Raw genomic sequence first — 23,991 nt, 5'->3', positions numbered from 1 at the left:
CTTCAAGGAGGAGTTCAACTAGTCTTGGATATTCTAGCAATTCAAGCAATTTATTTTGAAGATCAAAAATCTAAAAGAGCTTACAAAGAGATGATTGAGCAACATAAGGCTACAAAACTAATTTCAACTATGAGGACTGGGTAATCTAAAGGACTTGTCTAGAAATTTAAAAAGCCATTTCAAAGGTAAGAAGGGGCCTTTGTAGCTGGTTAATTGTGTTCCTCTTTGCCTTCATACTTCAAGTCAATGGGCACGAACCATGCCTTGTTTTGCATTGACATGACAAGTCCGCCGTCCTCACATTGGGCTTAGATAACTATGCATTGCTCTCTTGCCTTTGAATATGCAATATCTTGGAGGACAAAACTAGTTGTATTAACACTACAAAGAATTGCATTCCCTTGTATTGGGCCTTAACCTAGATACCTGCCTTGACCCTTTCCTAGCGAGCACTTTCATTCCTCCACCTTTATATCCTTGCACCCCTGTCTCATTAGCATTCCATATGTTTTGAGGTGGGTATTGGTGTAGATTATACATTGTCTCTAGGTTGTCATGGAAAGGAGCAAAAAATTCAGGGTAAAGGCTCATAGCCCTTGAGTGATCGAGTGTGCCGGGTTTGACATATAGTGGCCTTTTTCAAGTTTCAGTCATAAATGGTGATGCCTCGACTAGCCTTTTTGCATTCTGCAGGGCTATTCCACCAATGCCTTCTTCTCTTCATTTATTAGTATAGGTGCTGGTCCCTTCCATTTCTTAGTGGTCCTGCGTTCTAACCATACAAATAGGGCACTCTAACTCATGCACCACCGTTTTGAATAGGCAGGCATTGATAGTCGATTTTCATGGGCACTGACGCACTCATAAGGTGGCTCTATGTATTGCATGCTTCCTATCACAAATGGGCGCAGATGGGAAATTTTAAGTAGCTAGGCAGAACGTATCCTAGGCAACTTCAGTTCCTTCCATTCTTGTACTTCCTCTAGCCAAGTTACATAGCTGGAAGATGCAATAGCTTGCACTTCGATTGGTTGTAGCATGAAGTGGTGGATTGGGCCGTAGAACTTTCATTAGAGGACTTGGAGATGCTGATAGATGGTGGAAAGAGTGAAGGGCATGAAGATGTTGATTGATGGTGGAAAGCATGGGGATGATTTCATTAGTAAAGAGGTGGGTGCGCTGGTGTTTAAAGGTGCTGATATGTAGGAGACATGCATATAGTGACGCCTATTGCTTGACAATCAACTTAATAGCATGGTGGCAATATGCAATTTTGGAGGTGAGGGGGGACTGGAACTATGGTAGGCAAGAGTCATGGTTTGGTGGAGAGCCTTGCCCCAAATGAATTATAGTAATGGATGAGGAGTTGTAGGCTTTTCATGCTTATCCTTTTTTTTATGTGTCCACTCCACACTACCCTCTCTCTATCCAAGTTGTAACTTGGCCCTACAATACTTCGACAACAATTCAAATACCTTACGGTCCTCCAATTTCACATTATTTTTGAAATCTTTTTTAAGTTTGTAGGTCAAGAAATTGCAAATTGAGTCAAGATAAAAAATTATCCAATTTAACAATTCACTGATATTAAACCTAGGTTGGTGAACAATGGGTTTTACCACCTTAGGGGAATTGGATTTTGTAGGGTGGCATAATCACATCAAGTTGATAGCAAGGCACCTCTTAAGCTTGTTAACGTTTTCCCCTACCTCACCAATCACGAGTAGTATTTTCTCTAATGTTGGATTGTTGGGCTAGCTTCCTTCGAGTTGAGCATTCCACTGCTGGACTGGATGAACCGGTTGAGCCTCATTGTCAGGGCTCGTTGCGGCTAATTTGGAGTGCTTTTCGTAAATATACAATGTTCTGTCTCTTTTGTGAGATAGGCCAGCACTATGAACTTGCAGATTGGTGGGGCTCTAAGGGTGTTTACACATCGAAGCCTCGCCCGCCCAAGCTTGAATAATATGCCTCTTGGCGGGCAGGGGTGCTTACACACTGCCATAGTGAATCTTGGCATGTGGAGAAAGGTTGTGGGTACAAGCCCTAGGAGCTCAAAGTGCATTTAATGTTTTAAAGAAGAAACCCCCAACCCAATTCCTTGGGGGGGGGGGGGGTTTGGGCTGCCCAAGTTTGGTTCAGGGACCAATTGCACCCTCACATGTGGCTAAACGCGCGGGCTGCGGCCAGGTGGGCGAACGGCTAAACCACGGCTCCAGCCTAGTTAACCCGTTAAGGAACCCAAAATCTTAGCGACGTTGGAGCGCCATCATACTCGTCGCCTTGTCGTTCTGTTGCTGCGGCTGCTTTGAGTTTGAGACTTGCTGGTTTCCACATTTCCGATGGCGAAGAAGTCTACACCTTTAGACTCTAACACTAGCAGGGAGAAGAAGCCCACACCCAAACCCCGCAGCACAAGGTTTAAGCAGATCAAGGGCGACACAGCTGCCGGCGGAGGAAAATCTTTCAAACAGCGTCACAGTTCTGATTATAATAAGCCAGCAAAGCACAAAGAGGGTGAGCCAGCTACTGTGGACAAGGCATTTAGAAAGCGTGTAAAGCTTGCCAGTTCTGATAATCAGAGACCAGCCAAGCGAACGAAAAACGATACAGCTGAAGGAAAGAAATTTGGAAAGCATGCGCAGCTTGATTTCCGGAAATCAGTATCGAAAAACAATAACACCGCAGAAAATGTAGAAAAGCCTTCAAGTCGTAAATTAGAAAAGAAGGTTGTCAATTCTGCTCATTGAAGTGATTTGCTATTTTCTTGTATCGTACACGTGGGCTTTACGTACTCCGTTAAACGATTTGTCATCCGTATTCTATCCTGCAGAAGCTTATTGAGAAGCGGAAAAGGCACGCCAAACCACATTTTGAACTGGGAAAGGTTTGCCTACATGCTTTGCCCGTTTAGTTTTTAAACTACACGAGATACGAGTCTACGGAGTTAAAGTAATGTTGTGCCTGTAATTATTTGAGTGACTATTTGCAATGCATTTTCGTTGCAACAATCTTCTTCATCAAAGCTCATGTGGTTACTCAATGATACTTTCTTTAGCAAGCTAATAGGTGAATTTGGGCCCCACAGTGATCTGCCAGTGTATGCCCAGATTGCCCAAATTATCTTCATGTGACACCTTTGCCTCGAGTTGTCAAGCCTGTATTTATCATTCAAAAATTTGACTGCAACAAACATTGATTTTCATCTAGCAACGTTCATACACATAGATCTCCCTCCACAAACTCCCTTTCAGAAACCCTTGAAGCACTTCTGGCTATATCTGGAGCCAAGCTCTCTTTGAGCTCTGCGTGGACTGGTAGGCCATGTTGAATAGCTGTCCAACTCACAGGTCGGCTGCTGGCAGCCCTTCTAGGCTCGTAGTGCACAAACAGGTGGCCAATTAAGCCTAAATGAGGAGGCCTAGCTTACCTAATCCACTAATGATGAGTAGTTAGCAGCATTTTTGTATTTGCATGGACAGCCATTTTGGAAAGCATGCTTGGGGTCTTTATTCTTTGGAGTTCTTTGTTTACACATTGCCTTTGGAAGTAATCTATATCAGCTTCAAAGTCCACATTGACTTGTGACATGTTCAGCTTTCGCTCAGGTATTTGCAGCACACAATCATTGATTGATCGCTAGTCATTGATTCAAGATTGCTTCTTTTTTTTGGGCATAGTTTTATCTTTCCTCCAGTCTATTTTTTGGGTTTTGTTTCTAAAGGCAAACGATGATCTACAACTTAAGAGTGGAAAAGTGAAAGGCTAATGTAGAGAATCTAAGTTGTACTCATTTTACAGACTTTCATTGCAAAATCATTGTGCTTACTCGTGCATTTACTACTAGGATATTTTTAGTTTAAACTTGGTTGCTATCATATGTGCCTAACAATCCAAAAAGATATTGTACATGCACTCTTTGCTTATCCAATGCAATTTAAGAGGGGGGTGTTGAGAATGGCATACATATCACCATAGAGATAGGGTTCATGTAATGAACCCTAATCCTAACCCTAATGAAATTTTGGATTAATTGCATATGGTGTTAGGTCTATTTAGGACCTTTGTTTCAATGGCTTCACTGATGGAGGCAAACTAGATAGGGACAGCTACCCAATCTAGAAAGTGAAGATACAGAGCCACATGGTGGCAAGGAAGTTGTGGAAGGTGATGACGAGCGTAGGTGAAACCCTAGGACACCACGACATGGAAGATGGTGAAGCCTACGGATCCAAAAGAGGAAGAAGAGTGAGAGGAGAAAGATTCTGCCGTGTTATTAATGATTATCTCTCTCATTCAATTGGCAGATTCTACGAAACAAGCATCGGATGTCTTGAGAGACTTGCATGCAATGAAGATCTATACGGCCATATTCAATCTCCGAAATCAGTTTCACCATGAGGATGGAGGAAGGAGACAATTCATGACTACCACACGAGAGTAAAGCTGATCAACGATCGAAAAGCAATACTTAGTTACAAGGTGGACTCGGTCCAGTTGCCAGTACTTATTGAATATCTTGCCAAGGAGCTTCGTAGCCTTTATGACCAGCATTATTGGAAAGGTCAATTATGGAAGAATCAATTCTAGGTTGGTGGAGAAGGAGGCCAAGGCAAAGATCTATAATGCACAGCACGGCAAGGACAAGCCCTTTATTGCTCAGCTCAATGGTAGGGGCTTGGGAAAGGGCAAGCTTGGCAAAGGCAATTCCAATAAAAAGAAGGATGGCAACGAATTTGACGAGGACGATGAATCTTCTAGCGGTGGTGGCAAGAAAAAGATGAAATGCTTCTACTTTCAAAAGCATGGACACTATGAGAGAGACAATAGGAAGAACGCGGATTAGTAGAAGGAGTCGAAGCAAAAGCCAAAGAATTCAAAACCAAGAGCAAACGCGGTGACAAGTGTGGACATGAAACAAGGGAGCTTTTCTTGATGACGACGCTTGAGTGTTGTTGGGATTAGGTATGCGGACCTAGGTGGAATTGTCTTGATATCTGTTATTGAGAGATGATCCAAGAAGCCAAAGGTATGAGTAGCATTTGTAAAGGTGGAGGACAACATTGGTCGCTTAACTGTTGTGTTGAGAATGAGGCTGTCACCACTTGCATGGAGGAAGGCTCTCTAGGATTAGGATCAAAAGGGTGTAGAAACATCAAAGAGGAGAGTACAAAGTTACACATGGATGTTGTGGGTGCCTTGTAGAGGTACCTCACTTTTTTTCAAGACAAGCAACAAGATGAGAGGATTCACTGATATGTATTAAATTTGTGCATTAATATAGACATCAACGGTTTCTTTCCAACATGATATTTGCTTTTTTGGCCAAGCATTGAAATAATGGAAAGGTGAAAGCCTTCAGGGTGGCGGACAAAGGGGGAAGACTTCTGTCAAGATTGGCTTCAAAGTGCTGACATGGATATGTGTTTTGGAGGCTTTCCATGTTCCAATTGCAGGATATGGGAAGCAAGAATAGGTAGACCTATTGAAGCCTTTATGGTGGAAATGGTAACATCATGAGATTAGAAGGGTGTGCTATTGCCATGTGAGAGTTGTGCACGTGCAGAAGCATAGAGAGAGAGAGACACACACACACACACAAAAACGGGGCAATAGCAACTTTCCAGGGATGCAACCACAACCAAGGGGCTGGTAGAGAGAGAGAATGCTCCATGAGAACCCCAATGTGAGACAACAAGAGTGGAGAAGGGGGGGCATATAGATAGCTCCCCACTCAGCCTGGTTGGCTAGCATGGGCTGGCCATATGGACTGATCTGCAGGTCGGCTAACCCGAACGCAACCAAGGGGCTACACCCGACCTGGTTGTTGGGGGCCCAAACTCAGCCCTACCAGCCAGCCTAACCAGGTCTCCATAGGAACAGGTATAACCTATCCTCACTAGGCGGGTGCACCCGCAATAAAGCCCTCTCTGACATGAGAGCCAGACTCTAACATACCAATGGGCTACTCCCAAGTCCCTACTCAAGTGGGAGCTCACTTGGAGCTTGTTTGTAGAGGTCGCTAGAGAGTGATATATGATTTTTGGAAGGATACATGGTGAGGGGAGTATATGTGGAGCAGCCACATGGATTTCATTAGTCGTGTCTTACTGTTAGAAAAATGAAATCCCACCAAAGGGTATCCCGCAGTGGAAGACTGATAGATTAGACCAGGAACTACACGTGGAAGTGTTTCACTATGGAATGAAGCTTCATCAACATATGTGTACTTCACAACCATTCAAGTGCGTGCAGGCCATCAAATAGACTGTGCTCAGAGACAAATATAGAAGCAACTCTTATATATCTCCGTCCATCCACAAACTGGACAATATACAATACCAAAAAGGTTCTCCTACTATTACTATATGCCTGGCACCTCTAGATCTCTGAGCCAGTATGCTCCATTGAGCTTATGTAGACTCTTTGTCCAAAGGATCTCTTCCACCTTACTGTCTGCATACCAGCCTAGGTGGGCTGCCACTCTAGCTCAGTCTGCAGAGTCACCTTCTCCTCCTGAATGTAGGCCCAAGGCTGCCCCTTTGCTGCTCCTGTCTGCGGTCCTGAGGGCTGCTCCAAGTGATAGTGAAATGCGGCCAAGGGGCCTCCTTTTTATAGGGCAGAAGCCGTCCCTAAAATGACCAACTTTTGTCTGCCCCAAAACCGACCCAAACAGGCTCCCAACTGACCCACACATTGCAGTCTTTAAATACCCCTCTGGGGGCTCATTTGCAGGGCTTTTGCTGGCCCTGCCTGGCCACGTGGCTGGCTGCCAATGGCCTAGGCAGGCCTGCCCATAATCTTGCCTCATTGCCATGCCCATGCCCCTAGGGTCCCATAACATTTGCTGACCTGTGCATTTCTGTCCTCTCCATGTGTGGACAGCATGTGGATCCAGATCTGCCCTCCATGGTAGATCTCCTTTGCCAGGTACCCGTCCTTTCTCTCTGCTGCCCACATGACAGTCCATGTACTGCCCATCTGGCAGCCCCATGCCTAAACCTATCAACCTATGGTCCACCCCCATCCCCCCCCCCCCCCCCCCCCCGATGCACTCCTCATATGGGGGCTCACTAGTGCGGAGGTGGCTAGTCCTATTCCAACACCCCTTCTCACCGACCCACATTGGTCTGATTCCAATCCGTCGGTGAAGATGCTCCAATAGCTCCCGTATTGTAGCCCTTTGGAACACTCTAGTGTCATCATAGGCTTTTCAGCACCTAATGGCACCACCATCATCAGTCACGAACCCGCCTCTGAACTCAAGCTTTCCAGGTACTAGTATCCTCCAACTGTCCCCCTCATGATGGGTGAACAGTCCGAAGTCCTCCAAGCACCAAGCTCTCAGGGTCTGTTTTAACCCATCCTTTGTTTGGCTAGGTTTGCAACCAAACAACATACGCGAGACATCATATTCTAGGCACAATCCAGGATTACTTGGACCGTCAAGCTCGAAATGTGGTTCTATGTTGTTGTCCGCCTCTAAGCCACAGACACGGCTTGACCTGGAGTCTTTCGGTCCCGTCGAAGAATCCCCCTCTGCTTCAGTAACACCAACCAAGCACCTGTCCATCATCTTCAAGGATCGTGACTCCTCTTTCGACCAATCCTCAATGTCTAACATTTTAACAGTAACACCGGGGTCCACATATGTAATCTCAGTAGCACATGGAGTGGCCACCAAGAAAAGCTCTCCTGCTGCCACTTGAGCTGACTCGTCTGACTCTGAGCTGGCACCCTTCTTCTTCTGATCAGCCTTCTTCTTTTTGCAATCTTTCACAAAATGTCCTGGCTCATCGCAGTAGAAGCACTTTCTCTCTTTCTCTCTCTTCTTCTTGTTGTCTTCATCTGGAGAGTCCGCTTTGTCGTCAGATTTGGGCTTGCCTTTACCAGGCTTACCCTTCCCGTTGCCTTTGCTTTTGTCCTGAGCTGTCAGGACCTTGTCATCCTTATCTGTGCCATCGTACTTCTTTTCCCGCGCTGTTTGCTGTAGCAGTAATGGAACCAGCTCCTCGAAAGTCACCGGTGCCACCCTATGCCCTACAGTCATCGTAGTCACAAAACTACTATAGCTTTGGGGGGCATTCCCAGCAACAACCTTGCCATCCCGGTCATGCTCATCCTTTGACCAACCGCCGCCAGCTGGTCCCGCACCACCTTCAACTTGGTGATGTGTTCCTATACCGATTCCCCTTCATCCATCCTCATACTGTACAACTCTATCTCGAGGTCTAAGATTCTCGCCTCATTGTTGAGCTTGTACATATCCCTCAATGTCATCCAGGCCTTGAAAGAAGAGCTTGCCATCTGTATGTGCAGAAGCACCATATCCGCCGTCATACCCACAATGACAGCCAAGGCTTCCGCATCCTAGATCTGCCATAACCTCACTGAGGCAGGGTCTATTGGCGTTTTCACTACTACCAAAGTTGCTGTGGCTGGGGTCGTCACTGTGGCTTGAGGCATTAGCTCTGTTCCCATCGCATTCCCCCATGCCTCTCTCAACACCAAATGGCTCCGAACCTTCATTTCCCACAACGGGTAGTTGGTCCCATCGAGCTTGCGTGTCTCACCAAAATTTGGGGTCTGGTATCTATTGGCCTCGATAATGAACTGAAATAGGAAAAGCGTTTAGAGTGTCGTACACCTGTTTGATGAACCTGATCCCCCACTTGGGTTCAATCCTTCAGACGCTTACGTGAACCTAAGCCTCCCGTCTGGGTATAATCCTTCAGATACCCTTCGAGCAATGAATCAAGGTCATCCTTTAGCAAGGTCCTTGCCTTCAAGCTCCACTCCCTGAGAACTTCTGTCCGGGCTTTGATACCATGTTAGAAAAATGAAATCCCACCAAAGGGTATCCCGCAGCGGAAGACTGATAGATTTTCATGTGGAAGTGTTTCACTATGGAATCAAGCTTCATCAACATATAGTACTTCACAACAATTCAAGTGTGTGCAGGCCAGTAAATAGACTGTGCTCAAAGACAAATATAGAAGCAACTCTTATATATTTCCGTTGGTCCACAAACTAGACAAGATACAATACCAAAAAGGTTCTCGTACTATATGCCTGGCACCTCTAGATCTTTGAGCCCGCATGCTCCAATGAGCTTATGTAGACTCTCCGTCCAAAGGATCTCTTCCATCTTACTGTCTGGATACCAGCCTAGGTGGGCTGCCACTCTAGCTCAGTCTGCAGCTTCTCCTAGGTCACCTTCTCCTCCTGAATGTAGGCCCAATGCTGCCCCTTTACTGTCCTAAGGGCTGCTCCAAGTGAGAGTGAAATAAGGCCAAGGGGCCTCCCTTTTATAAGGCAGAAGCCCTCCCTAAAATGGCTGACTTTTGTCGGCCCCAAAACTGACCCAAACAGGCTCCCAACCGACCCCCACATTGCAGTCTTTAAATACCCCTATGGGGGCTCATTTGCAGGGCTTTTGCTGGCCCTGCCTGGCCACGTGGCTGGCTGCCACTGGCCCAGGCATGCCTGCCCATTATCCTGCCTCATTTCCCATGACCCTAGGGTCCCATAACATTTGCTGACCTGTGCATTTCTGTCCTTTCAATGTGTGGACAGCATCTGGATCCAGATCTGCCCTCCATTGTGGATCTCCTATGCCAGGTACCTGTCCTCGCTCTCTGCTGCCCACATGACAGCCCATGTGCTGCCCTTGTGGCAGTCCCATGGGGAGGTGACCAGTCCTATTCCAACACTTGCTTGGCTTAAGGTTATGGATGCTGCCAGAACGATGATAAGTTGAAACAACCTTGTTAGCATGGTGCTTGGGCATGAGGGGGACAACTGGAGGAACTAATGGTAGTATTTCGGATTTATCGAGAATGTGGGCATGTTTGTGATCGAGGTGAGTGGTGCGGACCGTTGGTGCTACTCAGAGGGTAAGTTGGACCTAGAGGAACAGGAGCTGTATGTTCAAGGACATTGGTCAATGAGAGGGGGTGTTGGGGATTACGAGTCACCTTGCCACCTGTGAGCAAATAATGAGTCACCTTCCCACTTGTGAGCCCAAATATGTGGACATGGGGGACGATGACCTGCAGTAGGAAGGTGCTTAAAGAGAGGTCACGTGAGCTGAGTATTAGGAAGCCATGGGACATTTGTACTCTAGGATTAACTTGCAAGCCTTAGCAAACCTTGAGCTCACAAACTTTTTTTGTTGAAGACAAGTCCAAGAAGGAACAATGTAGAAGCATGCCAGCTAGCACCAAGAATGTGAGTGAAGGCTGCAGAACTGCTGCATGGGCTGCTGACTCGGGCGTATAGGCTCATGTGGCTGAAGTTCGAAGGCTGCTACATTGCGTAGAAGACCTTGTGTTCTGCTCTAATCTCCCTCCTCAAATCTCAAAGAACTCAAACTATACATTTCCTTCCAGCTATGTGCTGATAATATTCTGCCATAGCATCTACACAAGTACTAATTACATAAACATGCATTAAAACTGTTATGTAGATATTCGACTAAGCATGATTGAACTCATCTATTATGGCAGAGAATGTTCCTTCACATGTTGGACATTGACTGACAAACACTTATGGAGTTTCTCTTGTCTCATTCGTTACATAACCTCAGAAATAGAAAGAGATGTTGACTCTTGTTGCTTGAAATTTCTCACAAAATGTTTAAACATAGAATGAACTCCTCAAAACAATAAGCACTATATTTGCGGCCCTAAAGGAAGGACTTTAGGACAACAAGCTTTGGTGGGTTTGGTAGCCCATGTGGCTTTGCCCTAGGAAGACGTTACGGTTTCCCATTTGGCACCATGTACTCTCTCTCTCTCTCTCTCTCTCTCTCTCTCTCATTGCAACCATGTTCCTTGCTGCTCGTTCGACCTTGTTGTTTGTCGATGAGCTCCTTGCTGACTGCAACTTCCTTGCTGGTCCCCGCCTTCCCTGCTCTTTCGCCACACTCCTTGCTCATCCCCGTCTCCTCACTGCTAAGTTTCTCCTGCTCACAGCTTACCCCCGGCTCCCTTTTCACCCTTGCAACTTCTGCCCCCTTCTAGCGCATCCCCAGTCCCTTTTTGCTTCTCTGCCACTCCCTGTCAACTCCCACCCCTTCCCAGCCCACCCCCACTCCCTTTCTGCTCTTCTGCCACCTCGTGCCAACTCCTGCCCATCCTCGTCCCCTTTCAGCCTTTCCATCCCTTAGTAGCTTACCCTTGCCCCCTCTCAGCTCAGTTCCACCAAATTCCAGCTTTTCCAGCTCATCCGGGCCCCCTTTCAAGTTTTGTCCCTCTTCCAGCTCATTCCAGCCCGTTTATGATATTCTCCCCCTCTGTGCGAGTTCTGCCCTTTCCCAAGTTCTGACCCTCTTCCAGCCATTTATGTTATTCCGCACCCTTTTTGCTAGTTTTGCTCCTTCCAACTCTTCGCCCCTAGCAATTTCGCTGCTTCTCCAGTTCCTCTTGCCCACCTTGTTGCACCAGCTGCTTGCCTCCTCTTAGGTCCCATAGGAATGGTCCGGGAGATGGTGGTTGAGATTCTCCCTCCTTCCAGTACGGACAATATCAAAGACTAGTTCAACCTGAGGATGACTCGAATTAGGCAAATAGTCCATCTCCATGTTGTACGCATATCCACCATAGCAGCCGTTGGCCTCCCCGGCTCTCTTATAGTAAGTAGCTCTTCAAGAGATGAACCACCTGTGAGCTCAAGAGACTACCTAGCGGCGACAAATAGACATCCTTTGGCATGACTTTTGCAAGATTGAGGATGGGGCCATTGATCTCCAAAAGGTGGTAGCTGACCTTTGACCACAAGTAGCCACTACTCAAGCAATACAGTTGTGGAGGAGCGCTTTCTCATGATATAGTCTGTTATTGAGGAGACTTCCAATTGGGTGGAGGTAGTGAAACGAGAACCTGCAAAGGCAAACTGCAAAGGCAGCTGTTTCAGCCAACTTGAGCAGCAATAGAGAGCCAACAAGGCTCTCAATATTAGAATCCATGGGATTCCTCATACCAGTTGTGTTGTCAAAGATGCTATCACGTTTGTGACCCACCTTGGGGTGCCGGAGCTTGGTATTGAGGGGTTTTGGCTCATAGGACAGAGACCAGCCCTTGGTGGTATACCCTGGCTCAGTTGGTGGCCGGCACAAGTGTGCAGCTCTTTGGTATCAACCACATGTCCATATGGATGAGGATCTCGCCCTCCTGTAGGTAGAGGATAGATGAATCCTCCTAGAGCAACAAGATTCCGCCCATAAGTATGTGGAAGTGGTGAGTGGTACAGGAGAGATTAGTCCAAGACGGACACTTATTGACACTACATGGGGTCTATGAGACTTAGGGCATCGTGACGCTGACTTGCATTATCTAATGCTAGGTCAGATGATCCGAGGGAAGCTCTTGCTTAGCAAACTTAGGCCATACCTGCTTTCTAATAGTAAGGTATGAGTCTCCCCATGTGACATAGCTAGAGAAGGCTTGTGGGCGGGAGAGCGGGCTGATTTCAACTTCTAAAAATAAAATCTGACATGTAAGGTAAGCTTTGTAGATAGAGCTATGAACTATGTTGAAAGTTCATTGCCTAGTAGAGACTATGGACAATATGTGTTCCGAGTGCATTGTTCGGGGTTCTTGGACGTGATGTGTTCACTAGGAAAATCGGGCGTGGTTTGTGCTATAGCTCACTCATTTTTTACGTGGAATTCAGTGCACACTGGTACGGGAAATGGAAGCCAAGCATATCTCTTTATTGTTCGTGGTGGCATTATGTTTTTGAGGAGCCTTTGACAGGTACTCTCTCCTAGGGGATTCTAGTATTCGCTGGGTTGGAGAGGTCCATGGTAGCGACTTCATCAGCTTACTTCTTCAGAGCTATGAGCTGCAGAGAGGGTGTTAGAATTTAGTGCATCTTATGTGTGGAGAGTGAGGGCTGCTATGTGGGTGTGCCCGCCTAGTGAGAGGTGTAGTTAATCAGTCCCTTCTAATTGGGTTTTGTACAAGGTTAGTGGCCAGCTTGTGACCTTGACCAGGGTCCTGTCAACCCGACCGGATCTCAGTTGGTTGGGTCAAGTAGTCATTGGCTGGTCGGTCAACTCTACCAAGGATTCTCCTATAAATAGGCCCCCCTTGCCACACTGTGATTGTTCCATTTCATCCTAACACATACCTCTGGTTGGCATTGTTTTCCATGCTGTAAACAAAGTTATCTTGCCTCATTCTGCGTCTCTCTCTCTCTCTCTTTCTCTCTCTCTCTCTTCCAGTACAACTTAAGCGCTCCATCTATCCCACTTTGGTACCACGAGAACCAGGTCATTCGAGAGGATCTCTTACAGCTACACACATTCAGGACCTGATTGGAGCTGAGAGAGCTTCCAGTGAAGCTTAGCTTCTATAGAGATTACTGTCTTCGCATCTTCGAGGAGGGCTTCATTGTCTTGCCTGAGTATACTCGGATTTATTACCGCACTCATTGAGGATCTCCATCGAGCAATTTTGAGTATCATCACACCGACTCCGTATTGAGAGCGAACGAGCTGAGGGGATACCTAGGGAACGTTGCCTATGTACGCTATGTGATCGATGAGCACTTTGCACTTCGATGCCCCGTGTACTACAAGATTCGTGGTGGCTATCATTGTCTCTTTAGAGACAGCTTCGGTCCCCTCTCCAGGCTCCTTTCGTATCCAGATTAGGGATGCCTCTCTACTTTCGTTCATGAGGCGGTTCGACATTCAAAGCACTTACTTAGGATACATAGATAGGCCTTGGATACACCGCCTGACCCTTCTCAAAGCTGGATCACGGAGGTCTTCCATTCAGATGGTACAGGCCACACAGTCACCAATGGCATACGTAGCAGGGACCCGGAGCTCGAGGCACGCCACACTTGACAATGGACAGGCACACAGATCACATTGGGCGACCTCCCTTCCTTGTTTAGATTTGCCATCGGTGTTACAGTAGGCTTGGTTAGGCGAAGAGCCACTGCTAGGAGATTGAGACGGATAATGCCCACAGACAGTTGCCGGCATTCCATCACTGGCTACGCATTAGCATGATCCCGCTCCCTTACGAGCCCAACCTTGACATTTATACATTGTGAGGCCTCATTGTAGTGGCCAGGGCCAGCATGGATTGATCGACATGTGGATGAGGATTGCCATTATGATGATGATGTCATTACTGATGATATGACTATGTACTTACTTAGGACTCAGCATTCAGCATCGGTGATGGTGCTCGTTTAGTAGCCCCACCCTTTTTGCTTTGTTGTACCAGGTTTTCTCCTAGTCTCATAGACCCATTGGTCTTCCATAGACTATAATAAACTTTTTTGCTCTCCCCCCCCCCTCTTACTCTCTCAAGTTTATGCTTTCGTGATGTGCAACGTTGACAGTTCTCTTGTCTTTTTTCCCACACCACTAAATCAACTCATCCACCACCCTTTGGATTTCTCCCTTGCAATAGTTGCTATGATAACGAGTTTACGACCTTGTGCCATCAACTTAGACTTGAGACCAAGCATCATCTTCCTACGGAGACAAAGACCAAATGAGAATATCACCATCCAAGCCATCGGAGAAGAGTCTGCTTGAATGAGAAGGAATCACTAAATATTTTGTTTAGCAATGACTCCAAGGACTTCTAGCGGAACGGAGGTATGCATCTCCTCTCATTGATGCAGCCATCCAACACACCCTCTATGAACTCCCCCACCATCCAACACTAGATCTCTCATATCTACCCCGCCCCACCTCTTGTTGTCTCTTCAACCCCCACCATTCTTACTTGTAGGTAGTTTTGGGAGGCAGGGAGGAAAGGGCCATCTTTAGATTCCAACTTAGAAATTCTCCTCTAGATGGCTTTAGACCCTCTGCACATCATTTCTTTGAAGGAATGAGTAATTATAGAACCCTTGGATGTGATAGGAAGGCAATTGGAGGAATCTTCCATTGACTCAATCCAAGAATTATTGTGTACGGACTATAGGGAGGGATAAAGAGGAGAGTTTGAGGTGGCAAGGGTAGGGCTGATTTTGGATATTGCTTTAGTTGAAGCCCTGTCGTCTAGGCCTCCCCATTTATGAGATTTTCAAAGATTTGAAAAGGATTTTAGGGACTTGCGTGGGCTGATGGATGGCCACTCCTATTGGGGTTCTCTACAAATGACACTAATCAAATGAAGTGGATATCTGATGAGGGGATATCCACCTTGGGCAGAAATGTGAGAAGATTATTCTGAAACTCGGGCTTAGAGGCTTATCTTTGACAATACCATTCAATCAAGTTTCTAGTGCTATTTGTCGTTTGGCTTGAATAAAGGGATCGTTACTTGATTTATCATCATTCTTGTTCTTCATGCTATTTTTCTTCAATAGACACTCTTACCAAGTGACCTCTCTAACCACACAGAAAGCATGAGTTGGGAAGATTCTTGTAGATTATCTTGGTGAGATCAAACATGCAACAACATAATGGTCAAGCCAAGGGCCTATGCACTGAGTATATGGACTCAGTAGTATAGCCTTGACCTTACCAAAGCTATTTAACGAAGCAGTTCGCATAAGGTTTCCCTCATGCCACTGTCAATCTGTCCATGAGGAGTAGTGTAGTTCCACTTACTTTCTAGGAGCTATTGAGACTATTATTGCAAGAAGAACAGACAAGCAAGAACACATGATGGGGAGTAAGCCTTCTTGGAAAGAAGTAGGAACAAACCTGATTTTGGTGGCCATCAGTTCAGGACCGATTCAGCATAGCTACCAAAGAAAAATTCAGATGATGCAGGTGAGGCCAAAATGAAGGCTAAGTGTGTAGGCCATCTTCTCCGAGTTCTAGTGATGCCCATGCCCTATGGGCCCTGGTATGTGCCTTGTAGGCATAGTTATAGGCACTTAGTTTATTTTGTGCCTTTTATGCCACATAGGACACTTAGTCCTATGTGACACCTAGGACACTTAGTCCAAGAGATGCAAATGCACATTCCTGTATTGCTTTATCATGCAAGAGAATCATTATTCCACACATCCGGTCTTGCAGGACAGCAAAGGATGCTTGGGACAAATTGGCTTCTCTTTATCAGATTCGCAATGAGGCACGTGTTGAAGGCAATTGTAGAAAGTCAGTATGAATGAAGGTGACTCTATGGATGCATACCTGACAAAGGTCAAGGACCTCATGAAACAACTTGCCAATATTGATGAGGTGGTGCCAAATTTTCAGCTTGTCAGTACCACATTGAATGGACTGCCAGATACATATCAAGGGTTTGCTACAACCCTTCGATTAGTGGCCATGGGTAATCCAGACCACTACTCTTTTGATCAGCTAGTCACATTGCTTTTGCAAGAAGAGCAAAGTCGAGCTAATAGACAAGTTATTATTCCTGATCATGCATTTGCTTCACAAGAGAGGAAGAGGCAAGAAGAAAAGATGCAACTATTGTTGCAAGCCTGGACATGACATTTCAGAATGCAGGAAGCGCATTGCTTCGGAGAAAAAGAAAGCAGGATTGACAGTTAATGCCTCACATGCAATTGAATCCCACGAGCCAGAAAATGCTTCACATGCACATGCTCTTCAGGATGATTGGGCATGGGCTGTCCATTGCTCATTTGATCCCTCCAAAGTTGATGCACTCTTTACTGCTAATGATGCTCAGTCTTGGTATTTTGATAGTGGTGCTTCCAAGCACGTCACATCTTGCAGACAGTTGTTTCATTTCTTAGCTGATGCACCTCGAGGAGGGACTGTCACATGTGCTAATAATGCTTCCTATGCTGTAAAAGGAATTGGAGATGTGCAGCTCACATCCATTTCAAGTAATCCTGTCACTTTGACAAATGTTCTTTTTGTGCCTGGAATTGAAATCAACTTGATTTCAATTTCAGCAATTGCCACTTCAGGATTCAGAGTGATTTTTGATGGATACAGATGCCTAGTATATGATCTTCGTGATGACAATGCCATAGTTCTCACTGGCACTTTGAAAAAGGGGCTTTATCACCGTGATGATCACGCAGCTGCACTCTCTATTGAAGCATTTGCTATTTCAGACTCACAGCTCGCTGAAACTCATCTTTGGCATGAGAGAATGGGTCATCTCAATTATAGAGCTTTTGCCAAGTTACATTCACAGGACATGGCAAATGATGTACCTAAAACTCACATAGTTTCCAAACATGTATGTGAGGGTTGCCTTTTGGGTAAGATGCATTGGTTTCCTTTTCAAAAGAATTGTCCAAAATTCTCACAAAGGAAATTGCAGCTAGTGCATAGTGATGTTTGCGGCCCAATGAGGACAAATGCTATTGGGGGGTACAAATATTTCACGACTCTTATTGATGACTTCAGAAGCTATTGCTGGGTATATGCTTTAAAAGCCAAATCTGAAGTGTTCTCATGCTTTCAGAGGTGGCTGAATATGGTTGAGAATGAATCAGGATGCAAGCTTGTCACCCTCAACACAGATAGGGGGGGAGAATATATGTCAAAGGAGTTTGATGCATTTTTGTCTTCACGGGGCATTGTTCACTCATGCATTACTCCTTACACTCCTTAGCATAATCTTGTTCCTGAAAGGAAAAACAGGTCCACTATGGAGATGGCCAGATGCATGCTTAAGGCCAAGTCCTTGCCCAATAAATTTTGGCTTGATGTAGTGATGTGTGCCAACTATGTGCTGAATATATCACCTACAAGGGCATTGAAGAGTGTTACACCTTATGAAGCATGGAAAGGCAAGAAGCCTTCACTTTCACACATGAGAGTTTTTGGGTCTCTTGCATATGTTCATGTACCATCTCAGCTGAGACATAAGCTTGATGACAAGGCAATCAAATGCATATTTATTGGTTACAGCCAGGAGAGCAGAGGGTATAGGTTATACCAACCAAATACTGGGAAGATTATTGTCAGTAGAGATGTAATCTTTGCTGAACATTTGGCTTCTCCTCTTGTGGACTGCAAAGCTAAGCCAGAAGTTGACATATTTGATGCCTTTGACTCTTGGTTACCTCTGCCTTCCTCAGAGGGGGACTTTGACCAGCAACATGAGCCTCCTGCAGGCCCTCCAACAAGCAATGATCAGCCATTACCCCATGCTGATTTGCAGGTTTCTCTTCTAGCACAAAATGATCCCACCATTCATGATGTAGTGATTGAAGAAAGAGCTGTCTATAGACAGCAAAGGCAAGTTCCCAGATGGCTTCTTGATACATTGAGGGACAGCAAACAAGATCAGGCTTTTGCTGCCCGGACAAGATCAGGAAATAGACAGATGCATAGTCACTTTCTTGAGTTTGCACTCCTTGCTACAGCTTGCAATGAATAGCCTTTGTGTCATAAAGATGCTTTTGACAGCAAAGAGTGGATGGATGCAATGACAGCTGAGTTACAATCCATTGCCAAAAATGACACATGGGAATCAGTAGATCTCCCTCTCGGCAAGCATGCCATTGGTACCCGGTGGGTCTACAAATTAAAAGGGAAATCTGATGGCAGTATAGATCGATACAAAGCCTGTCTTGTTGCAAAAGGGTATGCCCAACAACAACGCATTGACTTTGAGGAGACATTTGCTCCCACATCCAGGATTACTACCATTAGATGTGTCATTGCTATTGCAGCCCATCACCATTGGCAAGTGCACCAACTTGACATCAAGACTGCTTTTCTTCATGGGGATCTACAAATTAAAAAGGAAATCTGATGGCAGTATAGATCGACACAAAGCCTGTCTTGTTGCAAAAGGGTATGCCCAACAACAAGGCATTGACTTTGAGGAGACATTTGCTCCCACATCCAGGATTACTACCATTAGATGTGTCATTGCTATTGCAGCCCATCACCATTGGCAAGTGCACCAACTTGACATCAAGACTGCTTTTCTTCATGGGGATCTACAGGAAGAAGTCTATGTCACACAACCTCCTGGCTTTGAGGTTGTTAATTCTGAAAACAAGGTATGCCGGCTTAGAAAAGCCCTTTATGGTTTGAAGCAGGCACCCAGGGCATGGTATGCCAAAATTCTTGGTTTTCAGAATAGCCCCACAGAACCCACTCTTTATGTCCGTGGGAGTGGATCTGATTTTTTAGTGCTGATTTTATATGTGGATGATATGCTCGTCACGGGCCCAAATACTCAGCATATTGCAGCTTTCAAGGCTGATTTGCAGCAGGTTTTTGAAATGTCAGACATGGGACAGCTCCACTATTATTTGGGCATTCAGTTTGCTCATGTTGAGGGGGGTATCATGATGTCATAGTCCCAAGTATATTGGACAGCTCCTTGATCGTTTTCAGTTCGAGGATTGCAAGCCAATCTCTACTCTAGTGGACCCCAGCTTCAAATTTCAGCTAATGATGGGAGCCCACCATGTGATATCACTCTTTACGAGCAGGCTGTTGGATGTCTCATTTACTTATGTCACACCAGACCTGACTTACAGTATGTAGTATCTCAGCTCAGCAGACCCATGCACATGCCCAGTTCACAGCATTGGCAGGCAGTGAAGAGAGTTTTTAGATATCTCAGAGGCACTCAGGATTTAGCCCTCTTCTATGGTGATCAGGGTTCACTTATCATGCATGCTTACATGGATAGTGACTGGGCAGGATGTTCCGACACCAGAGTGTCACATACCGGCAATTGTTTTTTGCTTGGCAATTCATGTATCTCTTGGCTTAGCAAGAAGCAACCAATAGTTGCCACATCTAGCTGTGAAGCTGAGTACAGGACAGCCTTCATTGCTACAGTAGAGTGTGTCTGGCTTCAACAGTTACTTACAGATCTTGGTATTCGCCAGACATCCTCCACTATGGTCTACACTGACAGTCAGAGTGCCTTGGCCATTGCGCGTAACCCAGTGTTTCATGCGCGTACCAAGCACATTGAAGTTCATTATCATTATGTTCGAGAGCGGTTGTCAGCAGGAGACATAGAGTTGTCCTATCTTCCCATAGAGGATAAGATAGTAGATCTGTTTACAAAGGCACTTCCTCGTCCCAAGTTCGAAGTCTTCCGATAGGCTTTACACTTGGTTTCCTTTGTTACGTGATTTGACATACCTTGTACATTCATAGGTGGCTATATCCTTTTGGATGGACATGTGCTACCATGACCAGAAAATACCAGGTATTCTAAGACGTTTCCAAAATGCTTCAGCCCATACCATGGAGGGGGGTTTGTAGGTCATCTTCTCCCAGTTCTAGTGATGCCCTATGGGCCTTGGTATGTGCCTTGTAGGCAAATAGGCACTTAGTTATTTTGTGCCTTTTATGCCACATAGGACACTTAGTCCTATGTGACACCTAGGACACTTAGTCCTAGGGTCTAGGTACAAGTACCATGTACTTCTCTTTTCTTAATAATCTAGTTGACGTGACGGCTTATCTCCCTCAACTCCTGTACTTGCTCTTTCGCACATCGACCCTACAAAGTGCCATTACTATAAGAAGCTTGGACAACATATCAATGAGTGTAGGAAGAGGTTGGAGGAAGAAAACAAAGGAAGCTGGAATGACAGTTTCAGATTCAATTGCATCAAATGCAAACAATGAAAGTGCTTCAGCAAACTATGTGGCTGACGGTTTGTCCTTCTTGGTTAGTAGTTATGATGCCAATCGAGGTATTATCTTACGTAGCGTGAGTGATGCTTCGGCTGCAGTCTGGTATTTTGACAGTGGGGCTTCTACACATCACTTTTCGAAAGAGTTTATTTGCTGATTTACAGACTGTTCCAGTTGGCCAGAGAGTGACTTGTGCAAACAATTCTTCATACCCTGTGAAGGGAGTTGGAAAGATTTTGTTGCCCATTTATTGATGGAACTGATTTATGCCTTCTTGATGCTCTTCAAGTACCAGGGATTAAGAAGAATTTACTGTCAATTTCCTTTCTTGGGAGAAGAGGTTATGATGTATATTTTGAGTATGATAAGTGCATTGTCAAGGATAGGGAAAAGGGTTATTAGATAGTCACTACAGCACTTGAATCAAGATATTAAATCATTTTGAGTTAGTGATGCTTCAAGTACGGTCTGGTATTTTGACATTGGCATCACTTCTAGAAAGAATTTGTTTGCTGATTTACAGCCTGCTCCAATTGGCACGAGAGTGTCTTGTGCCAACAATTCTTTATACCCTGTGAAGGGAGTTGGAAAGATTTTTTACCATCAGTTGACGGAACTAATTTATGCCTTCCAGATGCCCTTTTAAGTGCCTGGGATTAAGAAGAACTTACTGTCAATTTCCTTTCTTACAAGAAGAGGTTATGCTGTAATTTTTGAGGATGATAAGTGTGCAGTGTCACGGGTAGAGAAAAGGACAAGCAAATAGTCACTATAGGCACTTAAATCAGGGTTTGTACCAGCTGGACGTGACAGAGCATGCCAAATGCATGTGTGGCTACAATTCCTTCTGCAATGAGAAATGCAGGATTATGGAATGCTCTTATGGCCATGTGAACTATGGAAGGATCACAAAACCCCTTTTGTGAAGCAGAAATCGCCAATTGCTAGCTCAAGAAGGAGGAGAAGGGTAGGGGAGAAAGGAAAAAGTGGGGAAAGGGAAGGGAGGGTAGAAGAGAAAGGGAAGGACCAAAGAAGAGGGGAAAAAGAGGTGGAAAGGAGGGAGAGAAGTAAACTGATGGGGGAAAAGGGCCTTGTAGGGCACGACAACAGCCAAAAGGGTTGTGAAAAGGCAGAAAAGGGAGGGGGCCCTCCCCTCCCTGTTCTGCCTAATATTGGGACAAATCCAGCCCAAGGGACTGGTGAGGAAAGGCAGGCTGGGGTAGGAAAGAAAGGGCAGCAGTGGAGCTAGGCCTAGCAAAATAAACCATAGTTATCAGGGAACAGGAATGTTCCGGGAATGTCTGATGCTGGAACGGGAAAATTTTGGATGGTAGAATGTGGAAGTGGGAACGAGAATCCCACATCATATGACACACCATCAAATCACATGGAAATATACCAAAATATTAAAAAAATCAATTTTAACAGCTTAAAACTTTCCATTTCAGTATTAAACTACTAAAAACACACAAAATACATAAAAAACTGAAATGTCTAATGATGAAGATGTTTGCAATGTGCAAATTGCCCTAGAGGTGCATAATGACATAGATGTGAAGATGTTCCACATTGTTTTCGGGACTTTTACCCATTCGTGCCATGCCAAAAGGAGAATGTGGGGGAATGTGTTCCGGGAATGGGGGACATGGTCCCAACCTAGTCCACGTTAAGACATTCTATGGGGAATGGTAGAGGTTTCATCTTCCCATGCTTTTTGAGCTATGTGGGCTGTCAGAAATGCCAGGTGGATGGTAGAGGAGGACACATTTTTTTAATGTAGAATTTGGAGAGCTTGGTGGCTTCCTCCCCTGGAAGCAAGGGAGAAGCGAAGCTAGAGAAGTGTGGAAAACGTTTTTGCTGTAAGACTACTAAGAAATGGTTATGATGAGGTGCATCGATGGAAATAGAAAGGATGATTTGCAGGTGGGCCGCTTGAATGAGATATTTAGGACAGAGGATAACATACCAGATTGCCATATGGTAAACATTCAGACTTGTTCCTTCCTCATAGTAGCTTCGCATAACACTTCTCAATCCTGGGATTGTATATTGTGCAGAAGAGCAACAGCAATCGGTTTTATAGTTTTTTTCATTCTGCACTCTTCACTCCAATTTTTGTATGTAATGATGCAGTTCACCGTCTTGAGATGAAGATGTCAATGTAGATATTTATAATAATTTGGAGTCGCTTTATGCGCTCCTTGGGAGCTGCCTTGTGCCCTCCTTGAATGGATGTTTTAGCTGTTTTTTTTGCTGTCCCGTAGATCTGTTGGTCTCCCATAGATATTAATAGATTCTCTTTCTTTCTCTTTAAACTCAAGCATGTTAGAACATTTACATCAGGCATGATATATTATGCATTTCATGGGAAGAGTGACTTTTGTGTTGCTGCAGGAGGTGGTGACAAAATGGGAAAAATTAAGACAGAGAAAGTTGAAAAGCAGCGAGCGTTCTAGGTATGCGGATCTGCCAAGTTCTTGGTAGGCTGATTTGATCATTGAACTTAATAGAAATATGCCATGACTGTCAGCTGCACTGGGATTTAGTGGGGACTTTTGTTACTTTTATGGTGTATCAACAAAAGCTGGTTAAAAATAATGTCAGTATTGCAGAAAAGTTAAGTTATAAGGTGGTAAAATGCTCCAGCACTGAAGGATTGAGTGAAATCTGCAGTCTTGTCTCAGAGATTTTAGAAAAAATGAAGGGGAAGATACCTGAGATGGTCACTTCCCACACTACATCACGTGTACTGCAGGTATGTTTGCAATAGAGGAATTGATGTCTACTCTAGTTGCTAGATATTATTCTGATTTCGAGCTCTATATGGTTGACCATTGATTTTGTCCATACAGACCTGCCTCAAGTATTGCAACCCTTCTGAGAAGGCTTCCATTTATGAGGAGCTTCGGACCCATTTCTTTGCATTAGCTCGGAATACATATGCACATCATCTTGTGGTGAAAATGTTGGATCAGGGTGTGCATGGCTATTCTCCCAACTTCACTCCCTATTGTCTCATGTTTGATGAACTAGTTCGAATAAAGTATCCAAGCAGTGTATGGTTTGTTCTTCTAAAACTGTACCTCCATCTGCAAACTCTGCAGCCTTTCACTTTTTAAACAGAGATAGTTACCTCAGCCTTTCACTTTTTAAACAGAGATAGTTACCTTGCATTTCTCCGATCTTGCAGCCAGCAAAGATCAGTTGCAACAGTTGATTTCTTCGTTGCACGGAAACGTGGTTGCATTTCTTCGCCACCCTGTTGGGTCTGCAGGTATATGGGCCTTTATTGGTCCTGTAGGCTATGAGTGCTGGAGCTTTTTGCCAAATAAGTTTTAATTTTTCTGTCACATTATGCTTTTGGATCATTCTTTTCTCTGTCTTGGTGTCTTTGTTTCTTTCTTCCTCCACCATGATGGCAAGCAATTGAATTCTACTTTACTTATATCACTCCC

At 45.0% G+C, this 23,991-nt stretch overlaps 1 protein-coding gene across 3 annotated transcripts in view; it reads left to right on the top strand.

Moving 5' to 3' along the window:
- The first annotated feature begins 2,137 nt into the window (after positions 1-2,137).
- The window catches only part of PUM24 (pumilio 24), a 78,824-nt gene continuing 56,970 nt past the window's right edge, over positions 2,138-23,991 (top strand). For all 3 annotated transcript variants that reach the window (XM_087401956.1, XM_087401959.1, XM_087401955.1), the window contains exons 1-6: positions 2,138-2,729; positions 2,834-2,887; positions 22,931-22,992; positions 23,210-23,291; positions 23,389-23,512; positions 23,727-23,810. In XM_087401956.1, the coding sequence (XP_087258082.1) occupies positions 2,343-2,729; positions 2,834-2,887; positions 22,931-22,992; positions 23,210-23,291; positions 23,389-23,512; positions 23,727-23,810 (793 nt within the window). In that variant the 5' untranslated portion in view covers positions 2,138-2,342. The remainder of the gene's footprint in view (positions 2,730-2,833; positions 2,888-22,930; positions 22,993-23,209; positions 23,292-23,388; positions 23,513-23,726; positions 23,811-23,991) is intronic.

The sequence above is a fragment of the Dipteris shenzhenensis genome, chromosome 30, assembly GCF_047967505.1.
Source record: "Dipteris shenzhenensis isolate YYH24624 ecotype China chromosome 30, Dip_SZ_1.0, whole genome shotgun sequence".
Taxonomy (NCBI): Eukaryota; Viridiplantae; Streptophyta; class Polypodiopsida; order Gleicheniales; family Dipteridaceae; genus Dipteris; species Dipteris shenzhenensis.
Note: the sequence above shows the minus strand (reverse complement) of the source record. Positions and strands in the feature narration are given on the sequence as shown.